Source organism: Melitaea cinxia, chromosome 21 (genome assembly GCF_905220565.1).
Source record: "Melitaea cinxia chromosome 21, ilMelCinx1.1, whole genome shotgun sequence".
NCBI classification, from domain to species: domain Eukaryota; kingdom Metazoa; phylum Arthropoda; class Insecta; order Lepidoptera; family Nymphalidae; genus Melitaea; species Melitaea cinxia.
Window position 1 is genome coordinate 3,107,195 of NC_059414.1, and position 22,634 is coordinate 3,129,828.

The 22,634-nt window shown below is 32.7% G+C and overlaps 1 protein-coding gene across 1 annotated transcript in view; it reads right to left on the reverse strand.

Moving 5' to 3' along the window:
* The window catches only part of LOC123664224, a 55,445-nt gene extending 37,476 nt beyond the window's left edge, over positions 1-17,969 (reverse strand). The window contains exon 1 of the mRNA XM_045598818.1: positions 17,605-17,969. Coding sequence (XP_045454774.1) covers positions 17,605-17,623 — 19 coding nt within the window. The 5' untranslated portion in view covers positions 17,624-17,969. The remainder of the gene's footprint in view (positions 1-17,604) is intronic.
* Between the last annotated feature and the right edge of the window lie 4,665 nt (positions 17,970-22,634).

The following is a 22,634-nucleotide window of genomic DNA, read 5'->3' on the forward strand; positions in this document are numbered from 1 at the left end:
GGAGCTCTGGCCACCTTACTCACCAACAGGAACACAATACTGTTTGAAAACAGTATTATTTATATTCAATAAGGTTGAAGTACTACCCCAGAAGGGTTGCTTCAGATTACGAGATGACGATATTTCTTCTAATATTAGGTACATTTAAAATTATGTACCATTCTCAATAAGATTTACCATTGCATTATAAAGTTTATGGTATAAAATGAAATTTTACAAAATATTACCATGACACCGTACCGCGACGTAACGAATGTCATATTTAGTAGTAAATTTATCAAAAATTTTATAACTAAAATAGTCGAAACCATTATTTGTCACTATCTACGCCACGCGGTTTCACACGCATAATTTCCGATCCCGTTAGAATGTTGAGATAAAAAGAAGCTATGTGTTATTCTAGATCCTCAGCTATCTACGTACCAGGTCAAATCGATCTTTACGTGAAAGAGTAACAATATACGTACATACATCCTCATAAACTTTTGCATTAATATTATTTGTATTGTAACTGACCCAATATAATATATACCAAATATAATACATTGCCAAATACCCAATATAATACCAAATATAATACATTGCCAAAAAAAAATCAATCAATAACTTGTTTTAAAAATCAAGTCAATCAAATCAATGTATGTATGATAAAACCAAAATCGGACTGCCAACATACACAATATTAATAAATATTGAATTCATCGACCAGTGTTAATAAGACGCTAAAATTTTGTACCAATTTGTTCATTTCTGTTACAAAATTGAGTCATACCAATTTATATCGACAAAAATGTTATTTCATTTCAGCATTCGCTTCGCTTAGTTTTAATCAAATTAAATAATTGATTTCACTTCATTAATACAAATTACCAATTCATTTTCATGATATACTTTGCATTCGTTAATTCAATTACACAATAGAAAGCTGTGACTACCCATATATTCCAAATGTAACGAATCTCGTTTCGTAATTCACTTGCAAGTAAATTTTAATAAAATTTTAATTTATAGCCTAAAACTTTGGCTAAACTAGCACAAATTACGCATATATTGTGAACATAATTACTAATTAATTTTAATTGATTCAGTCTGTAAGATCCCACAGCTGGGTCTGCCACTGCTGACTCTTTCTCCATGTAGGAGATGAGTCAGAGCTTAATCCACCACACTAAGGGTTGGCGGATAGGTATATTCCTTACTAAGAGTAACGGTTACTATCAGGTGTCAATTATAACAACTAATTTCATTTTTAACCGACTTCAAAAAAAGGAGGAGGTTACTCAATTCGACCGTATATATATATATTTTTTTTTTATGTATGTTCGGAGATAACTTCTTCGTTTATTAACCGATTTTGATAATTCTTTTTTTGTTGGAAAGGAGATATCCATAGTTTGGTACCATGATAAGGAAACCAGGATCTGATGATGGGATCCCAGAGAAATCGAAGAAAACTTTCAAAAATCGTATGGGTGACTAGTAAATTTAATCATGTTTTCATTAAGTACTATAAAGCACTACTATTTAATAAAGGTCTGGAGTCGATCTGATGATGGAGAAGAAAGATAGTCGAGGGAACTCTTCAACAATTTATAGCAATTACCTGCTTTTTGAACTTAATTCGTTTCTATTGATGAGAACTTTGCACCTGTATGAGTTATAAGTGCCATTACAGTCTGATGATGGAGACAAAAGATAGTCCAGGGAACTCTTTAACGATTTATAGCAATTACCTGCTGCTTGAACTTAATTCGTTTCTATTGATGAGAACTTAGCATATGTATGAGTTATAAGTGCCATTTCAGTCTGATGATGGAGACGAAAGATAGTCGAGGGAACTCTTCAACGACTTATAGCAATTACCTGCTGTTTGAACTTAATTCGTTTCTATTGATGAGAACTTTGCACCTATATGAGTTACAAGTGCCATTACAGTCTGATGATGGAGACGAAAGATAGTCGAGGGAACTTTTCAACGATTTATAGCAATTACCTGCTGTGTGATCATCTGTGTCGCAGGACCAGGTTTGATGATGAAGCCCATAAACACTCGAGGGAATTTCTCAACAATTTACAGCAGTTACCTTTTGCTGTTTGACGACCGCTTTGATATAATGGTGCATGTGCCGTGTCGGCGGCGCCTAAACACCGACGGTCGCGGGTTCTATTCCCGCTCGGAGTGGATATTTATGTTTATACAAATATTTATTTTCGGTCTAGTTGTTAATCCTTGTGGTTCTTCCAACCTAGCCTCAGAGAACGCGCTAGGCTGTCAGTCCCGGTTGTTGTTACATACACCTGATAGCGAACTTTACTCATAGTATGTCGACGCGTTAGCGCAGCGGTCACAGCACCGGCTGTTGCGCTGGCGTTAGTGGGTTTAATCTCCGCGCACGACAGACATTTGTATTGGCCATATAGATGTTTGTCATTGTCTGGGTGTTTGTGCTTGTGTATTTTGTAAGTTTCTGGACCCCCGACACAAGAGAAAAAGCATCGTTGTTAGGTCTACCCATCACTAAAAATTGTAAAATAAAATAATTTTTAACAAAAAAAAAAACCGACTTCAAACAGGAAACTAAAAAGTGAAAAATAAATTTACTTAGTACAAAGTAATTCGTATTTTGATTTAGTTAATCAGAAATGATTAAATAAATATTTTATAATTTTGAAGTTGGTGCCAAGTAAATACTACAACAACCTGGCTACAATAACAAATACAAACAACACACACACAACATCAAGTACAAAAAATATTATTAGATATGTCAAAACAATAACAGAATAATAACAGTATTCAACCTTATCGTCAATGAAACAAATTATGAAAGAAAACTGAATACAACTTACGGGTAGATACTAGAGTAGTTATTGTTTTACTTGGCACCGACTTCAAAATTATAAAATATTTATTTAATCATTTCTGATTAACTAAATCAAAATACGAATTACTTTGTACTAAGTAAATTTATTTTTCACTTTTTAGTTTCCTGTTTGAAGTCGGTTTTTTTTTTTGTTAAAAATTATAATAAGAAATTTCAATAGTGCCAAAATATCACGAATGATTTCACCAATGTCACGTAGGATGGAGAAGACACGAAGGAGGGAAATCGATGTGGTCGAGACTACAAACTCAACTTAATTTTTTAGACCATAGTGGCATAGAAATGGTAGGTATTTTATACGCTTCAGCCTGTAATATCCCACTACTGGGCATAGACCTCTTTCCCCATGTAGGAGAAGGATCAGAGCTTAATCCACCATGCTGCTCCAATGTGAGTTGGTGGATATATTCCCTACTATGAGTAACGATCGCTATCAGGTGTACATGATAACAACCGGGACCGACGGCTTAACGTACTCTCCGAGGCACGGTGGGGAGACCCACAAGGACTGCACAAACACCCAGACCACGGCAAACACCTGTATGGCCAATACAAATGTTTGTCATGTGCGGGGATCGAACCCGCAACCGCCAGCGCAACAGGTACAATCCATGGCTGTAACCGTAACCGTAGGTATTTTATAGAGCTAAAATATTTAGTCTCTACTCAAATATTGTTAACAAGCTTATTTTTTTTAAACTTGCTGAAATTTTTTATTTAAATTCCTAAAAAAAACTGAAGAGACATTTATATTATTATCAGCAGTACATATATATAGCTCACGTGCTGGATACCATACATTCCGCGCCACGCTGCGGTGCTCCCAAGTCGGCTTCCATGCAGCTTGATTTCTCCAAGCAAAAACGCTCTTTTAATCCATACTCGTCTGGACATGACAAATAGTTGTTGCGACCTTATTCCATTTGTTGTTTTTTTTTTGTTATTTTTTTTATACGAGAGATTAGAAATTATTCTAATCGTCAAATTAAAAATAAATAAATGTGAATCAATGATAACCTACAAGAGTATATATGTATAATAAATCCATACATTTAATGTAGTATTGGCGAAATCTTCCATTCTTACTTTGTCACTCAAGTCATTTAATCTGAATAAATGAATAAGTCATCTATAATCTATAATCTATATCTATAATCTATAATCTATAATCTATAATAATAATAATAATATATATAAAAGCGAAAGGTCACTCATTCATCACGAAATCTCCGAAACTATAACACCTACAAACTTGAAATTTGGCAGGTAGGCTCCTTATAAGACGTAGGCATCCGCTAAGAACGGATTTTACGAAACTCGACCCCTAAGGGGCTGAAACGGGGGTTGGAAGTTTGTATGAAAGTCCTATGTTTTTTAAAGTAAGAGACTGAAAATTTAAAATGTAAGGCTCTATAGATGGTGAAAAGGTGACCAAATAATGAATATTTAGAAATCAACCCCTTTTTGGGGTTAAAACGGGGGATCTTAGGTTGACTCACTGATCACGAAATCTCCGAAACTATAACACCCACAAACTTGAAATTTAGCAAGGAGGTTCCTTATACAGCGTAAACTACCGCTAAGAATGAATTTTACGAAACTCGATCCCTCAGGGGGTAAAACGGGGGTTGGTAGTTTGTATGAAAGTCCTACGTTTTTGAAGTAAGAGACTTGAAATTTAAAATGTATGCTCTATAGATAGTGAAAAGGTGTCCAAATAATGTATCTTAAGAAATCAACACCCTTTTGGGGTTAAAATGGAGGATGGTAGGTTGACTCACTCATTACGAAATCTCCGAAACTATAACATATACAAACTTGAAATTTGACAGGTAAGTTTCTTATAGGACGTAGACATTTGCTAAGAACCGATTTTACAAAACTCGACCCCTAAGGGGGTGAAACGGGGGTTGGTAGTTTGTATGAAAGTCCTACGTTTTTGAAGTAAGAGACTTGAAATTTAAAATGTATGCTCTATAAATAGTGAAAAGGTGTCCAAATAATGTATCTTAAGAAATCAACACCTTTTTGGGATTAAAATGGAGGATGGTAGGTTGACTCACTCATTACGAAATCTCCGAAACTATAACATATACAAACTTGAAATTCGACAGGTAGGTTTCTTATAGGACGTAGACATTTGCTAAGAACCAATTTTACGAAACTCGACCCCTAAGGGGGTGAAACGGGGGTTGATAGTTTGAATGAAAGTCCTATGTTTTTGAAGTAAGAGACTTGAAATTTAAAATGTAAACTCTATAGATGGTGAAAAGGTGTCCAAATAATGTATTTTTAGAGATCAACTCCTTTTTGGGGTTAAACCGGGGGATGGTAGGTTGGCTCCTTCATAACGAAATCTCCGAAACTATAACAGATACAAACTTGAAATTTGGCAGGTAGTTTCCTTATGGGGTGTAGACATCTGCTAAGAACTGGTTTTATGAAATTCAACCCTTAAAGGGGTAAAACGGGGGTTGGAAGTTTGTATGAAAGTTCTATATTTTTGAAGTAAGAGACTTGAAATGTAAAATGTGTGCTCTATAGATGATGAGATGGTGTCCAAATAATGCATCGTAATCTATATATATAAAAGAGAAAGGTCACTGACTCACTGATCACGAGAACTCAAGAACGCTGGAGGATTCATCCATCCAGGATGGACAAAGATGAAATTTGGCAGGGAAGTAGATTATAGTTAGTAGACGTCCGCTAAGAACGAATTTTGCGATATTCCACCGCTAAGGGGCTTAATTGGGGTTGATAGTTTGTATGAAACATAGAGGTTCGCCTGATAGGTTATTTATACTGCTGCCTGAAAATAAAACTAAGAATGTGGTGTATAGAGAGGTTTTATAAAAACAACTATTAAATTATACTAAATTGTGCCTTTTAAAAAGTTACTCAGTGTGATAAGCATTTCAAGTAACTGAAATAAAACAATAATTTGCGTTAAACATCTTAATAGTAATGCATATCTTTATAACCACGCGGATGTAGTCGCGGGCAACAGTTAGTGTATTATAAAACAAAGTCTCCAAAAGCGTATGTGATAGATTCCCTCAAAATCTACTGAACGGATTTACATGCGGTTTAAGAGGAAGGTTTACGTAACGGCTAAGCCGATTTTGATGAGAGTTTCACTGGAAGTTTGCCGGGAAAACTTTGTGACACACTGATTTCAACGCGGGCGAAGCCGCGGGCACAGCTAGTTATATATATAACAAAATTATAGCTAACCGATGTCTGTACATGAGATATTTAGGAACAAACGAATTATACGTTAACCTATTGGATGATAGCAGTAATAATTTCTTACTAATAAAATAAATATGTCTTAACTATTTATAAATATTACGTAAAACATATTTCAAAGGATACACATATGAATTATGCAAGAAGTATTTCCCTACATTACATAGTTCTGCGTCTACGATCGACGACGCCATCCGTCCATAACGACATTCATTCATCAGTATCTTTATTACATATCTTATGTTTTCTGCACATAACTGTTCTTAAAATCATTATGGAATCGGATATCTTTTTGTCACGATGATGAATGATTTTTTTTAAGTATCATTTCCGTATGATATTTGTGTTTACTTCTCACATCAATGAATATATTTTTTTTTAGGTCTATCTATACTAACAACATAATTATCAATTATTAAAGTTTTCTTGCAAACAAAAAAAGAAAACGACGAATGAGATTCTTCTCACGAAAAAATAGTCAAGTAAATGCACATAATTAAAGATAACTCTAAAACTACTGGTCAGATCACGATCAAATTTACATTGGACCATACAAGTATCAGCTTTCAATTAAAAAAAAAATCGAAATATATGTCCACTTAGTAAAAAGTTATGATGTAAATACAACGTAGATCGACGACAAAATAGCCAAGAAAATTAAAAACCTCCTCCATTTTTTGTAGTCGATTAATCAAGCTGAAAAGTTTGTTCGTAATACATACGATACGAACATTTGAACGCGCTTATCTTAGGAACTACTGTCTCGAATTAAAAAACTATTTTTGTCATGGGTAGTTTTTACCGCGGAAGGCTATACGAGTATAGGCTATATAATATTTTAGAATGTTTTTCCTCAAATTAATAAAAAATATCGCGAGGCAGCACCTAGAATAATTATTCATATATTTTTAACCGACTTCCAAAAAAGGAGGAGGTTCTCAATTCGACTGTATTTTTTTTTTTAATGTATGTTACCTACATCAGAACTTTTGACTGGGTGGAGCGATTTCGACAAATTTTCTTTTAATCGAAAGGTAGTGTGTGCCAATTGGTCCCATTTAAATTTATTTGAGATCTAACAACTACTTTTCGAGCTATATCTAATAATGCGTTTTTACTTGACGCTTTTTTCGTCGACCTACGTTGTATTATACCGCATAACTTTCTACTGAATGTACCGATTTTAATAATTCTTTTTTTGTTGGAAAGGAGATATTCCTAGTTTAGTACCACGATAAGAAAACCAGGATCTGATAATGGGATCCCAGAGAAATCGAGGGAACTTCTTGAAAATCCGCAATAACTTTTTACTGCGTGTACCGATTTTAATAATTTTTAATTTAATTGAAAGCTGATATTTGTCATGTGGTCACATATAAATTTCATTGAGATCTGATAACTACTTTTTGAGTAATCTTTGATAACGCGTAGTTACTCGACTAATTTTTCGTCGATCTACGTTGTATTACTCGTCGATGTAATTGAAGTCGGTTTTTTTTTTTCGTTTGCGAGCAAACACAATTATTGTAATCAGAGTCGATTCGTATAGACTTAATATACCTATTAGGGTTATTGAGTGAATGCGCTAGCACAGAACCTTTCCACTCTCAAGATAAGTCATTGAATACAAAGACAGTATTTTTTGTTTTATTAATTACAAATAATAACTTTCGTGTATGGATATTCTAATAATATTTTTTCTTAAAACGTATAAAGAATATAAGTAATTGCCGAAATTTAAGAAATAACTAGACTAAAGAATTTATTATATAACGCTTCTTATCTGTTGAGCGGTCATAGATAAACACTTACAACACACATGAGCGTTATGCTGAGAAAGACAACACATTGTAATGCAAACACTATTAGCTAGTCTTGCACAACTAACGGCTGGACAACTGATGACGTCACAATCCATCCAGTATTCCCGTTAATACGTTTATCAATCTAGCTTTTATCTATGCCATTTTGCATTGTCGTACACTAGTATTATTATTTTTTTATATAATATTAATTTATTTTTAGTGTCGAACGCGTGAAATTTGAATTTTTATTAGGTTTTTTTTTAATTACCAATTTTGTGTAATTTTTTTTTTCATTCCTTAGGAAATTTCTCTAATTTGTTAGAAAACATAAAAAATGGGAATCAGTAAATTCATTCTCAAGTTGAGTTCAGCTGAGTCGAGTGGCGTGAACAAGGAAACTAGGGATAAAAAAAAATTATACATACTTCCATACCTACATATTACATAATTATTATTATCATCATCATCATCATCATCATCATCATCATCATTCCAGCCTGTTGCAGTACACTGCTGGACATAGGCCTCCACAAGTAGTTATTAAACTTTCCAGCATCTCATCATAATACACTTAATTCTTAAAAGTCTTACATTTTTAAAATTCTATTAATATCTATAACAGTCAAACTCTTTCAGTATCCGACATCACGAAAGACGAACTTGTCGTTTAACGTTTAAATATGGACGTGACCGATGTCTTCCATTGAGGGGCAAGTTAGTCGTAAAATACTTTAAAGGGCAGGGCAAGTTGCAAGTTAAAAAGTTGGAATGAGTTAATAAATCCCGTTTTGTTTGTGAAAGTTTAGTGACATATTGCGACGGTGTGAATCTATGTTATGGTCAATTTGTTTTAACTTCAAGCTTTAAAAATTAACGAAGAAAGAAATTTTAATAATAGCTTAAAATCTGATAACTGATTAGGTAACCAAGTAACGTAACCAAGCAAAGTATTCGCTCCCGACATCGCTCACGTGGATTGGACGATTTAGGGTTTAGGGTATTCCGTTCTCTTCGTGATAACGTAGCATTCATACTGTTTCTAAATTGGTACCATTAGTTTTGGAATTAATCCATTACAAACAAATAAAAACTCAATTAAATCAATTTCTGATATGATATTCAAAAATGTTTAGAATTCCTAATGTGGGTAACACAAAAATAAAAATCTTAGATATTAAAAATAGCACGGTGTCGTCTCCTGTCAAAGATTTTCATTGTAATATGAAACTTTGAATAGTTACGGGTTTCTGTAAAGAGCACACTATAGACGGCGCCACGGTTCGCTTAAACCGAAAATTAAAAATTATCATATCGAAAATTTCGCTCGAGCGGGTGCATCGTTCCATAGCTTAATTGGCTAGAGCGCCGACACGGCAAGTCGGAGACGCGGGTTCGAACCCCGCTGGAGCGGTCAATTTTTGATATGATATTCAAAAATGTTTAAATAAAAACTCTCTATCTTTCCTATATACAATATTAAAATATATATATTATAAGCAAGCCGTTGATTTTCTAACTTTTGAGGGCAGAATATTTAAATATAATCAGAGTCGTATTTATCGACTAGTGTTAGTTGGATGCGGAAGCACGTGTCAAACAACGGGGGAGCAGTTACGCACGTAGGGAGTTGATGCCGTGAATAACGAAACGGTTTACTATTTTCAGTGAAACATCTTATTGTTTATTTTTATCCAACTGTCCGTAGAGGGTAGTGTTTTACGGTTAAATAATGTCCGTAGTGCGTACGATACGACGACACGACGTGACGAGACGAGACACCAAACGACACGACGCGAAACGAATCGATACGATAAGGTAAGGCAGGGTACGCGTTTTTACTCGCGAATTTAGCTGTCAGAAAGGACATAATTACTACTTGGCTAGTTTTATATGTTTCGCTATGTATGTTAATTTAAATAAATATCTTATAACATTCAGACATGGTGGTCTGTTCCTAAGGTAAGCAACGTAATGCTTGTGTTATAGGTAACAGCCGACTTGTATAGCTATTTTTTTTTTTCATAGACATATGGAAATAGCACATACATAAATATATAAATGCAAATATTACACCCAAACTCAGGCGGGAATTGAACCCACAACGCGCGGAGCAGAAAACAGGACCTACTAGGACATAATTATTTATACATTTCATATAATTATTGAAGTATTTTTTAATGATTCATTCTGTAACATGCCGCAGCTGGGCATGGACCTCTTTCTCCAAATAGCAAATAGTTTAGAAGAGATCTTTCTTTGTATGTATGAAATGTTGTTAAATTTCTTTATAGTGTCCAATAAAGAGTATTTATTATTTTTTCCTTTCTAAAGCGAAATTTACTGCGTGAAAGACCAAAAATCTTATTGTTGAGTATATAGAAAATCTATGAACCTAATAGTAATAAATTAAATAACGTTTAAATTAAAATTTTACTGGCTTAAGATTTTTGTTTATAAGTGTTTAAGTTGTGACTATATTTATTATTTACACACTGTATGTTGGAAACATAATTATAAAATAATCGGTATAATTAGTAAAAACATAGCTTGAAAATATGACCTCGATCTACGAAATCCGTAAAAAACAATGGTATAGTTAAAATTTATATACGCACCATCACCACAAAAATCTAAAATGTATAAAGAACATGCCACAGTGTTCTATACAATAATCTGAACTAAATAGCCATGTAGTGCAATGATTAACAACGCCCTCTGAAAACCTCTGATGCGTGTCTTCTTTATAAGCCAACTAACGATTAGTTCTGGATGATCCACACAACTATAATTAAATAAAATAACTGTTTCATGCATTATTTTTTATTTTATTTTTTAAGTTTCTTTATTCCAAATTGACGACCGCTGTAACGGTGCGTGTGCCGTGTCGGCGGCGTCTTACACACCGACGGTCGCAGGTTCGAATGCCGATCGGAGTATATTTGTATTTATACAAATATTTATTTTCCTCTGTCTGGTTGTTAGTCCTTGTGGGTCTCCCCGCCGTGCCTCGGAGAGCACGTTAAGCTGTCGGTCACGGTTGTTATCATGTACGCCTGATAGCGGTCGTTACTCATAGTAGGCAATATATCCGCCAACCCACATTGGAGCGACGTGGCGGATTAAACTCTGATCCTTCTACTACACGGGGAAAGATGCCTATGCCCAGCTATGGGATGTTACAGACTGAAGCGAATCCAAATTACTTTTATGTAGAGCCAAGGAAAACGGTTTAGATGACAGAATACGTAATCTAAGTATATAAATAATTAAGAAGTCAAAAGTTTATACTAGAGCAAACTAAAACAAATCTTGAAAAACAGTTTATAAATTGACCTCTAAACAAAAAATTCGTAAGAACGGCGGAGAAACAATCGACATATCATTACAATGACACAAACGTACAAGTTAGCAGTTATTTCAGTGTTATACTAACAACTGTTTTGATAGTACATCTATCACTGATTGCTTACTAGATGGGATTCTGACACAGTTTGAAATTGATAACAAAATTTTATATCTAGTATCTAAAATTTGAAATAAGATTGATTCTTCAAACGCGCAATAAATTATTTTTTCAGTAACTAACCGTTTTTTTTAACTTGTGGCATTGTTCATACACACAAGGAGTAAATTTGAATAACAAACCTAAGCACTATAATAAAATATGATATAGACACTAGTTTTAATTTACTATCAAGAAGTATGTACCTATTTAAAAAATTATTTTCTCTCTGTGATAACAATATTTTGCCTAGTTATATATAGTAGTATAGTTATTACAAAACAAGTCATTATTACTCAAAGGAATGTAAAATAAATAGATACCGATGAATTTGAAAAGTATCAATACTTAAATCTAATGAAACTGTTAACGGTTTTTATTACAATGTATGAAAATTAATTACGTTTGATTACATTTTAATGCAGTAGTATTTAACTTTTATCGCGTTTAGTTTGATTACTATTAATGTCAGTGTAGCAATTCCTCGTAAAATGCTCATCAGAGTAAATCGTCAGCAGAATTAGTGTCATTCCCATGACATCATCTCGTCAACTGACAAACGAAGCCAGGGGTTCACGTGATCTCGAACTACGTATTGTTTTACGAAGTAAACAACTAGACAAGTGTCATTAACAGTGTAACTAACAATTTTAGTAAAATAAAGGTTTTAGGTGTAAAACAGGATGATTGCCGAACGGCTTCTGTAATTGAATTTTAAATATTTCGTATTCGAAATTGAACGGGATCGAAACGAGCGTTTTTCCAATCTTTGCTGGACGTAGTTTCAGATTAATGAATACTTATATAGACAATTGTCATAAACGAAAAACAAATCCACGACCTATAGCGCTAACATTCAGATGCTATGACCGGTATACCATTGAGGTAGGGCACAGCAGACATATACCTGCTCAAAATGTGGAACAGCCCGTCTAGGGATGAACCAAACATTACAGAAGGTAATAGCTAAACAATACTGCTCTCAAGAACTCGTAGTGTTGTGTCGCTGTGGTGGATAAGGTGACCAGAACTCAGGTCTCGTCTATAGGCTACTAACCGCTTACCATCAGTTAGGCCATAAGCTTGTTTGCTGACCTACACGTATAAAAAAGCATGTAGTATTCCACAGTGAAATGACATCTCTTAAGGTAATTGTTCAACTGAGGTAGTGCACAGCAGGAATTTCCTGCTCAAAATATGGAGCAGCCCGACTGGGGCTACTACCCCTCGACCTTACAGAAGATCACAGCTAAATAATACTGTTTTCAAGCAGTGTTGTGTTTCTGTTGGTGAGTAAGGTGACCAGAGCTCCTGGGGGGGGGGATTAGGGATTAAGTCAGCAACACGCTTGCGATGGTTCTGGTGTTGCAGGCGTCTATAGGCTGCGGTAATCTCTTACCATCAGGTGAGCCGTATGCTTGTTTGCAGACCTAGAGATATAAAAAAGGGACCATAAAGCCAACATTACTGTTTTGAAAGAAATTCCCAGACCGATACGCAAAGAAGGATATTTAGAAGTCGTTATGTAAGAGTTCATTACTTTTATACAGACGCTTTAACTTGTACATACACTAATTGTATTTAGTGCTAGTTTAGTCAAACGTTCATCAGCGTCTATGAATTGTTTGAAAGAATTAGTGTCATGACATCACCGACGTCAATTGTCAGACAGAAAGAGGAGGTTCACGCGCTTATTATTACGTATTGTTTTACGAAACCAAAAGAAATAATAAGTCAAGTGCAAAGTGACTATAAACTTTCATTCAGTCCTGGTTAGCAATACTGCTCTCAAGAACATTAGTACATATCTATCGTATCTACATTTAGTTTTTTTTACAAGTCGATATTGTGATAGCGTACAAACTTCGCCTCGCGGTCTTGAGCGGGAATATTTTGCTGTGGGAATATCGGGATAAAAAGAAGTCTAGATGTTTTATTTTGATCTATAGCTATGTGCTCGGTTACTTTCCAATAGTTCATTATCTTTTGCGAGTAACAAACTACCATACAAATTATCGCATTTATATCTTTAATATATTTCTAACTAACTGACCTGGCCAACTTCGTATCACCTTATTTTTTTAAATATAATGATTACATTCTATCGAAATAAAATATAGCCTATCTTTCAATTTGGATCAAATTACACACGGTGTGCAAATTTGATTAAAATCGGTTAGGAGTTCATCGCGGATAAACAGCCTTACGCGTAAATATACATATTAAGATATAAATTATTAGAATTTTAAAAAAATACCTTTGTTTTTTACCTTTGTTTTACATAATACCACATTTTAGTAAAGAGCGCTAAAAATATGTTTAAATATAACTGAATCTAGTCAAGTGTAAAAGGTTATCCGCATTCGTAATATTAGTAGCTGATATCTCCAAGGCCATAAATATTAACACCTTCGATTCTTATAATATGAGCAACGAACTTCTTATTACATCTCGACGTTTAGTTACCAAAGATACCAAGAAATTATTGCATGAGACGTATTTTTTTTTTATTTAACAATAGAAAGTGATAATCGTCGAAAGAGCTTTAAAAAAGGACAAGAGTTTTAAGATAAACTTCAAAATTTATAAACCATTATAATTTTTTTTTTTGTCGTGACTATCCGAAACCAACAAAAGCAATAACTAAACTATTTTAATAAATACATGCTTCATGTACTATTAAGTAATTTAAAAAGTCAAAATGTATGATTTGAAATTAAAAAAAAAATAGATGACTGCAAGCAGCACATTGCAAATAGCTTAAGGTACAATACGCTAGTGACTATTAACATCGTCGGAACTGCAAAATCGCATTTTTTTGTTTATTTCATAAAACGTTCCCAAATAACCAAGTCTATCATCAGCTGAAGAGAATTTTTTTATTGTATGCATATATTATTTAGTTGTGGTACTTCTGACAAATCAGTACTTATTAGTCTTAACACGTTAAAAATGTAACAAGTGACTTTTCTCATATTTACACATTAAATGCCGGCTAGTATAATAGTATAATATTAAACATAAATAGCCTGTACAGCATTATCCTGCTCAAAATAAGTAAAAAGCTACACGCAATTTACACTTTGAATCGCTCTCCTGTAAAGTTGATGTTTTTCACATCCGTTTTTAATAGTCATGGATGAATACATTACGGTACAGGTAACTTAGTATCAAAACTGCAACTATAAATGTTAACAAGTGAAAGATGTCTAAAATTTAAAAAAAAACTCTATAACAGACATTCGATATACCCGAAGAAAAATATCTCATATAGATACTGATGTATTGAAAAACTAAACTCAATAGGAACACACTAACTACTAACCGCAGTTAACGAGATTAGTGAATTTATAATTGCATAAAACAGAAACAGCAAATGCATAAGTCATGCCCCAATTGTGTTAAAGAAAGCAACATGAAATCTTACACTTCTCGCCTTTCAGGAGATCATGTTGGCTAAGTAAATGTTATATAAAACAGTCTTGTTTCGTTTTGTTATGTAATTAGAATATAGGTATCCTTATTTCACTTTCGAAACTACTCTTCATTTCAGTACTATGAATTTAAATATAATAACTATTTTAAAAATATACATCACTAGCATCCAGCCCCGGCTTTGCACGGGTATTTAACAAAAATTTCAAAATATTTTTTCCCAATTTTTTTCGAAAATATAATATAGCCTATGTCACCGGCTAATAGTGTAGCTTTCCACCGAACTTTTCAAATCAGTTCAGTAGTTTCGAAACCTATTCAATGCAAACAAACAATCAAATCTTTCCACTTTATAATATTATATATACATAGTTACAAAATTATTCTAGTATTTTTAATGGACATTCTTTGTTTTTATTGTGTTGTTAGTTTAAATTAAATGTTACAGATGGTTGGTATTAACATTAAATTTCGCACATAAATGATTTTAATATTCAAGTATCTTCTTTTTTTTCCTTATTTAATTATTTTATGTCCTAGCTTTTTAATAGTTTTCCGTTTGCAATAGAAATTAGGACAATTACTAAATCAATACATAAAATTAAAATTTATTTTACATAGTTTAATATTTTATTATATAGTAATTTATGTGTTTTTGACAATTATATTTTATAACAGGAAAAAATGGTAGGACACCAGCAAAAAGAGCACAGCTCTTAAATTAAGACAGATAGTTTATCAGATGATGCTTGATAAATACTGAACTTCCTTTTTCAACTGAGGTAGGGCACAGCAGGAATTTCCTGCTCAAAATATGGAGCAGCCCGACTGGGGTAGTACCTCGACCTTACAGAAGATCACAGCAAAATAATACTGTTTTCAAGCAGTATTGTGTTCCTGTTGGTGAGTAAGGTGACCAGAGCTCCTGGGGGGATTGGGGATTGGTCGGCAACGCGCTTGCGATGCTTCTGGTGTTGTAGGTGTCTATAAGCTACGGTAATCGCTTACCATCAGGTGAGCCGTACGCTTGTTTGCCGACCTAGTGACATAAAAAAAAAAAAAGAACTTCCTTTTATTTGTCACATTTTCATTCAAATATAAATGTTATCACAATTAAAATATAATTATATTATTTGTTTATTGTTATCGACAAAGGGTCGAAACAATCAAAAATAAATTTTATATTTAAACAATCAAGCAATTAATTAATATTATCATATTTAGTATGTATAGTTGTATAATTTTAATTAATTGAGCAGAATAAGTTTTTTTTTTAATACTATACAAATTATTACTAGCCACTCTTTGATGCCTATTTGCTTGAGTTTCGTACTGAAATTCTAAGTATGTTTAATTATTGTTTATATAAAGGTGAGTCATAGTCGTATGTTCTATCTAAATGCCCTCTGTTGTTTGATCTTTATTTATCTTTCCATTATAATAACTTATATCATCAACAAGATATAATTATATTTGAAGGTCAATAACAAAAAGAACCCAATACAAATTAAAAACTAATAAGACATAGATTTTAGGAGTCAGAATTGTGAATGAATTTATCAAGACATTTCTTTTTATTACTATTTATTCTTTTAGATTACCCAACAATTATTTACTCAGAGTAACAAATTCCTTAGAGATACAATGAACTTAGTTTTTATTATTATAACATTGTAAAAATGACAATATATAGTTATAGTAAGTAGTTATACTAGTAATAGACAGTCTACACAGGTCATATTTTCATCTAAACTTGAGCTAAGTCTACTTACAACTCATAACTTTTCATTGGGTTAGCCAAATAGCGTTACAAATAAGGTGTCTCATTTAATACTTATACTCCGAAATTAAGAATGTATGTACTACACTTATTTCTTTTGTTTTTTTTTTTTTTAATTGGTAACTAAATTTTGATTTTGATTACTCAAATATTCATTTTCAAGTCTTAACTTACACTTAAAATATACAAAATAAATTACCATTTTATTTATTGAATAATCAAATAATTATTTTTATATTTTCTGACAGAAACAAATACAATTTATTGCAAAACTTTATCATAAATTATTTTATATGAAATATCTAATAAAAATTATGATGAGAATAATCAAGAGGTTTTACAATAGTGTGTATTCTAATATGATCTAATGGGTGCCAAAAACCATAATTATGTTAGCAATGCTCATTAGATTACTCATTTTTCGGGTCACTGACACTTGAAAACTTAAATATTCATGTAAAATTAAAACCTAATGTAATTTAAATAATTTTAAATATTATTAACATCGTTAATTTTACCTAGACGCATTTGTAATTTTTTTTTTTCTTGGACTTAACTACAATAAAAAAGTTTCTAAAACTTTTTCTACTTTTAAAAATTAAAAAAAAAATGGAATTAGAATGGAATGTCAACATCAACAATGACCTACTTGCAGATATAATCACGAAAGCTGTATTATCATGTTATTCAATAATCCGTTGCCGTAAAAGTATTGGAGAAAACTCTGTTTGACTTATCAAGTCAGTGTACTCAGCGTGAGATAAGATAATGTCGCCTCAAAATTCCCTAAAAACTGAACGAATAAAATATTTCAAGCTACGTAATTTTTGAGGCGCTATAAATTGCATCATAATTGGAATCAAACAATTCACTCAAGGTCTTACTTAAGTGTTACGATTACTTGGACGAGGCTGGCGCCGAACACCGCCCCCGTACGATACATACCTACACTACTTGGCTCCATCTTCTTACAGTATTATCTCGAACGGTTGATCTGTTTTCAATCAAGTTTATGTGATGATACCAACTTTCTTAGACATGACAACACACACAACCACTCCCAACAAGAAAACTTTATCCCAACTTTTTAAATAACACAAAACTTTTTATAAACAACGTCCAACACTAGTAAATGCACTAGGACACTAGTTTAAAAAACTTTCCCAACTTTTAAGTACAAGTTGTGTTAAAAAAGTTGTAAAAAAATATTGGAACCATTATCACGGCCAGTACCGAAACCAAACTACAAACAACTTCAAACAAGATGACATGAAGGCAGCGGCGCGCTCGACGTGCGGCTTGCCACAGATAAGACTAACTTCGTGAAATCGTAGAATCAATAGAGCGTAGCCATTATCAGTGGCGCAAAATTTCAAACGTTCACATATATTTTTTAGATATTTTAGCTTGAAGAATCTATACTAATATTATAAAGCTGAAGAGTTTGTTTGTTTGTTTGAACTCGCTAATCTCAGGAACTACTGGTCGATTTTAAAAATTCTTTCAGTGTTAAATAGCCTATTTATCGAGAAAGGCAATAAGTTATATATCATCATGCTAAGACCAATAGAAGCGGATAACTATTGAAGAAAGTTTCAAAATCGGGTTTTCTTTTCTTTTGAGAACTTTCCCGCTAACCCAAAGTACCTCTTCAACGCGGACGGATAAGATGTTTTTATATGAAAAAAAAACATTTCAAGGGGCTTATAATATAATTCCATATCTAAACAGATAAAATAGACAGCTTAAAACAGCTTTTAGACAATAATTATTAATATTATATATACCTACATACATTAACAATATTATTTTATCAGCTGAATACATTTTATATTTCTACATTTCCAGTCTACGGTTATGGGCTTGTAATTTACATTTTATTTTATTATATCTAAACAGAGCCCTTCGACATATTTATATACCTATGTTTTAAATTTTCATTACTAAATGAAAATATATTTTCTAAGTATAGTTCCAATAGCCAAAACTGTTACAATTAAGTTACAAGAAGTAAGTTAACTTTAATATATAAGACAATTTATTGATTAAGTGAGACTTTCCTAACGCAAAAAATAAAGTAGCTACTTACATTTACTATGATTGAGATGTATTTCATATGGGCCATTTCGATACGGGGGTATATCTCCGATTTCCACAATCCATGTAAGTTGACGTTGGCGCAGTGGTGATGGGAGTGCCATCTTGTGGTGGATACAAACATTACAATGTACACGAACTTATTTCACAGCACGTACTTTTAACCACTTATCACTAGATGTCACTTTACAATTCATATTATTTATTTACACATTCTGATCTTCTAAATTATCTTGAATTGACTACCTTGAAATCTGTTTTGATAAATAAATAATTCAGTCAGTGAAATGATAAATGAAAACATTTGGTTCATACAAATATTCATTTTTACTATGTAATGAAAACTTTCAGCATACTAACTACTTGATGACTCTTTTAATACCTATATGACTTAAAGTAAGAATACTAGAAAATTATACTTATTTTGTATATATTATTGAACTATATTTATAGGTATTCATAAAGATCGCTGTACGTTTCAAACTACTTTTTTACATGAATTATTTATGTTATAAAAATGAATTAAGTTGAAGCATCTTTAACAAAACATGTTTTGAAACGAAGTTCATAATTATGATTATGGTAGAGACACGGAACTCTACCAAGCGGTCGTGACCTTGCACTATCAGAGATTAGGATTATTTTTATTACTTACTATATAATACTTTTTAATCATTAAACTTATTTAAATAAATCTCTATTATTCTATGTCTGATTCAAAATTTATTTACTATCTAAAAAAAGAGGAGGTTCTCAATTAGGTTGTGTTATTGTCTTTTACCTACCTCATAATTTTTTACTGTGTACTGTGTGTACCGATTTTGATGATTCTTTTGTAACCGACTTCCAAAAAAGGAGGAGTTCTCAATTCGACTGTATTTTTTTTTTATGTATGTTTCATCAGAACTTTTGACCGGTGGACCGATTTCGACAAATTTTTTTTTAATCGATAGAAGGTGTGTGCCAATTGGTCCCATTTAAATTTATTTGAGATGCAACAACTACTTTTCGAGTTATATCTAATAATGCGTTTTTACTTGACGCTTTTTTCGTCGACCTACGTTGTATTATACCGCATAACTTTCTACTGGATGTACCGATTTTGATAATTCTTTTTTTTGTTGGAAAGGGGATATCCCTAGTTTGGTACCACGATAACGAAACTAGAATCTGATGATGGGATCCCAGAGAAATCGAGGCAAACTCTTGAAAATCCGCAATAACTTTTTACTGGGTGTACCGATTTTGATAATTTTTAATTTAATCGAAAGCTGATGTTTGTCATGTGGTAACATAAATTTTATTGAGATCTGATCAGTACTTTTTGAGAAATCTTTGATAACGCGTAGTTACTTGACTATTTTTTCGTCGATCTACGTTGTATTACTCGTCGATGTAATTGAAGTCGGTTTTTTTTCGTTTGCGAGCAAACACAATTATTTAAATCTTAAGCTGACTAGAAATTTGATTGCAATCTGACGATTACTTTTTAAGTTATACTTAATAATGCGTATTTATTTGACTGTTTTATCGACCTACTATGAATTACTTGTCGATCTAATTGAAGACTTTTTTGTCGTTGCGAACATAATTAGATATCATTGAGAAGAATCCGTCTAGTTAGTAACGTCTGAGTAAGTATGAAATTAAAGGAATAATGAGTCAGCGTTACTTTAGATAAGATCGATTTTATACACTACACTTTGTTTAAAAGCAAATCGTGAGAAATAAACCAATTTTGATAAATAAACAGTGCAGTGTAGTGTTATATCTAGTTACCATTCTTCTTATTGACTTTAAATATCAAAATTAGTCAATACAAATCAATTACGTAATGAAAAAAAAATGGCCTAAACTTGATCTTTGTGGAATAATTAACTACCTTTGTGTAACTAGTAGAGATGTTTTTTTTTTTTGCAATGTAGAGCAATGGTCGTCCTTCGAATTTTTTGCGTATTCTCTACTGTACTGTACCTATACGATGTGAAACGATAATAAGAAGAGGGAATAAGCTAAATTCTTATTTGTTTTTAATTTATCTAGTTTAATTTAGTAAGAAGCGTGACTCATCTTCTCTTATGTATAAAAATGTATCGTAAAATGTGTTCGTAAGCGTATAACTCAACAACGCCTGGACCAATTTTACTAACTTTTTTTTAAAATGTTCACTGAAGTCCAAGGATGGTTTTTACGGCGAGAAAAATTCGAATAATTTCCGTGAAAACCCTAAAAACAGCACTTTTCTTTTTCCCATACAAATGTTATCTAACTAAAATGTAGAGTCAATTTGAACTTTATTGCTAATCGATAAAGTTCTAGTTCATATTAAATTACAAGCACTCACTGTTGTCTAACCAATGTAGGTGTGTTCCTAACGTCAAAGAGTCAATTTGCACTTTATTGTCGCTGCACAAAGTTCAAATTCAATCATAGCTATCAAAACAGTGTGCGTATTCGCGTTGGACGATCTAATGTCGCGTTCCGAAACTCAACAAAAGTGATAATATCGCGAACCCGACCAAATTGAATAGTCAAAAAATGTAAGAGCTATAGATAATTAGTACTGGTTTTTATTTTGGTTGGCTTCGCGATATCATTTATTTTGTTTTAGTTTCGGCACGCGACATAAAATGCATTAGTTTTCAAGTCATTACATCTGTCAAACAAATCGCGTTAAAAAAGGGTTTTATTATCTTTAATTATTAATTTAATATCACGTCACGATCAGGCCAAAGACTTGCGCCACTTTAAAATACAATCACGTCGGTTAATAGCCCGTCTATCCCTATGTTATGTCATTGAGGCATACTATTTTTAAATATTTGTCACCTTTAGGTTCCCACTGTCCCTTTAGATTATTTTCTAATCAGGTTTGAACCATAAGTTCGCCTCTTAGTTTGAAGCCCTCTAGCAGACATCCCAGTCGGGGTTTTTAAGTGGGTCACAGAAGGGTGGCCAAAGTTCGTGGAAGCGAAGATACTTTGGTCACCCGAGCTGAACCTCACACACCCTTTCATCAGGGTGACGGTTCTGTTCAGGAGAATTTTTTGCGCCGACTATAAAATAGGTAGGAAAAAAAACTGCCATATTCCAAATCTTTTTGACAGAACAAAGTCTGTCGGGTCTGCTAGTCCTTTATTAAAAATATCTGCTATCTACTTTAAAGAATAAAACCTCTTTCATATTTAGTATAATTTTTTTAATGTAATTTTCATAATATATTTACAACAGATAAAAAAGCAACTTCTTTTAGTCTAAGATATGAACTAGACGTGATGTTCACCCATCTGCTTACTGGATATAAATTATACAATTATTTTAAGTAGTATGTTAAAGATAAATCGTGAAAAATTAGAATGAAAAAATACTGGTCAGGCCATATTACATATATTCGGCTACCGCCATTCAAACCAGACTTTTAACAGGCAACCCAATATCATCGTATTCGCAATGTAACAACGCCCATTATGATGTAAGATTTATTTATTAAACATGTGGGTTGAAGTTACTAGAAAAATATATTATATAGAACAATATATTAATATACTTATTTATACCTGCCACCTAACAGTTATGCCAGAAAAATAATACTGTTGCTAGGTATTAACTTTATTCTATAAACTCCTGTAGGAGTTTATCTATAGGTGCATTTTTAAATAAAAATCTTTTTTAATCAAATCTCTTCAGCCTATGGCAATTAAATACAGCCTGACCAGGATTTTTCAGGCAATCCTTTCGCGACTATTTTACTAATATACTAAAACTAGCTGTGCCCGCGGCTTCGCCCGCGTTGAAATTAGTGTGTCACAAAGTTTTCCCGGCAAAATTCCAGTGAAACTCGAATCAAAATCGGCTTAGCCGTTCCGTAAACCTTCCTC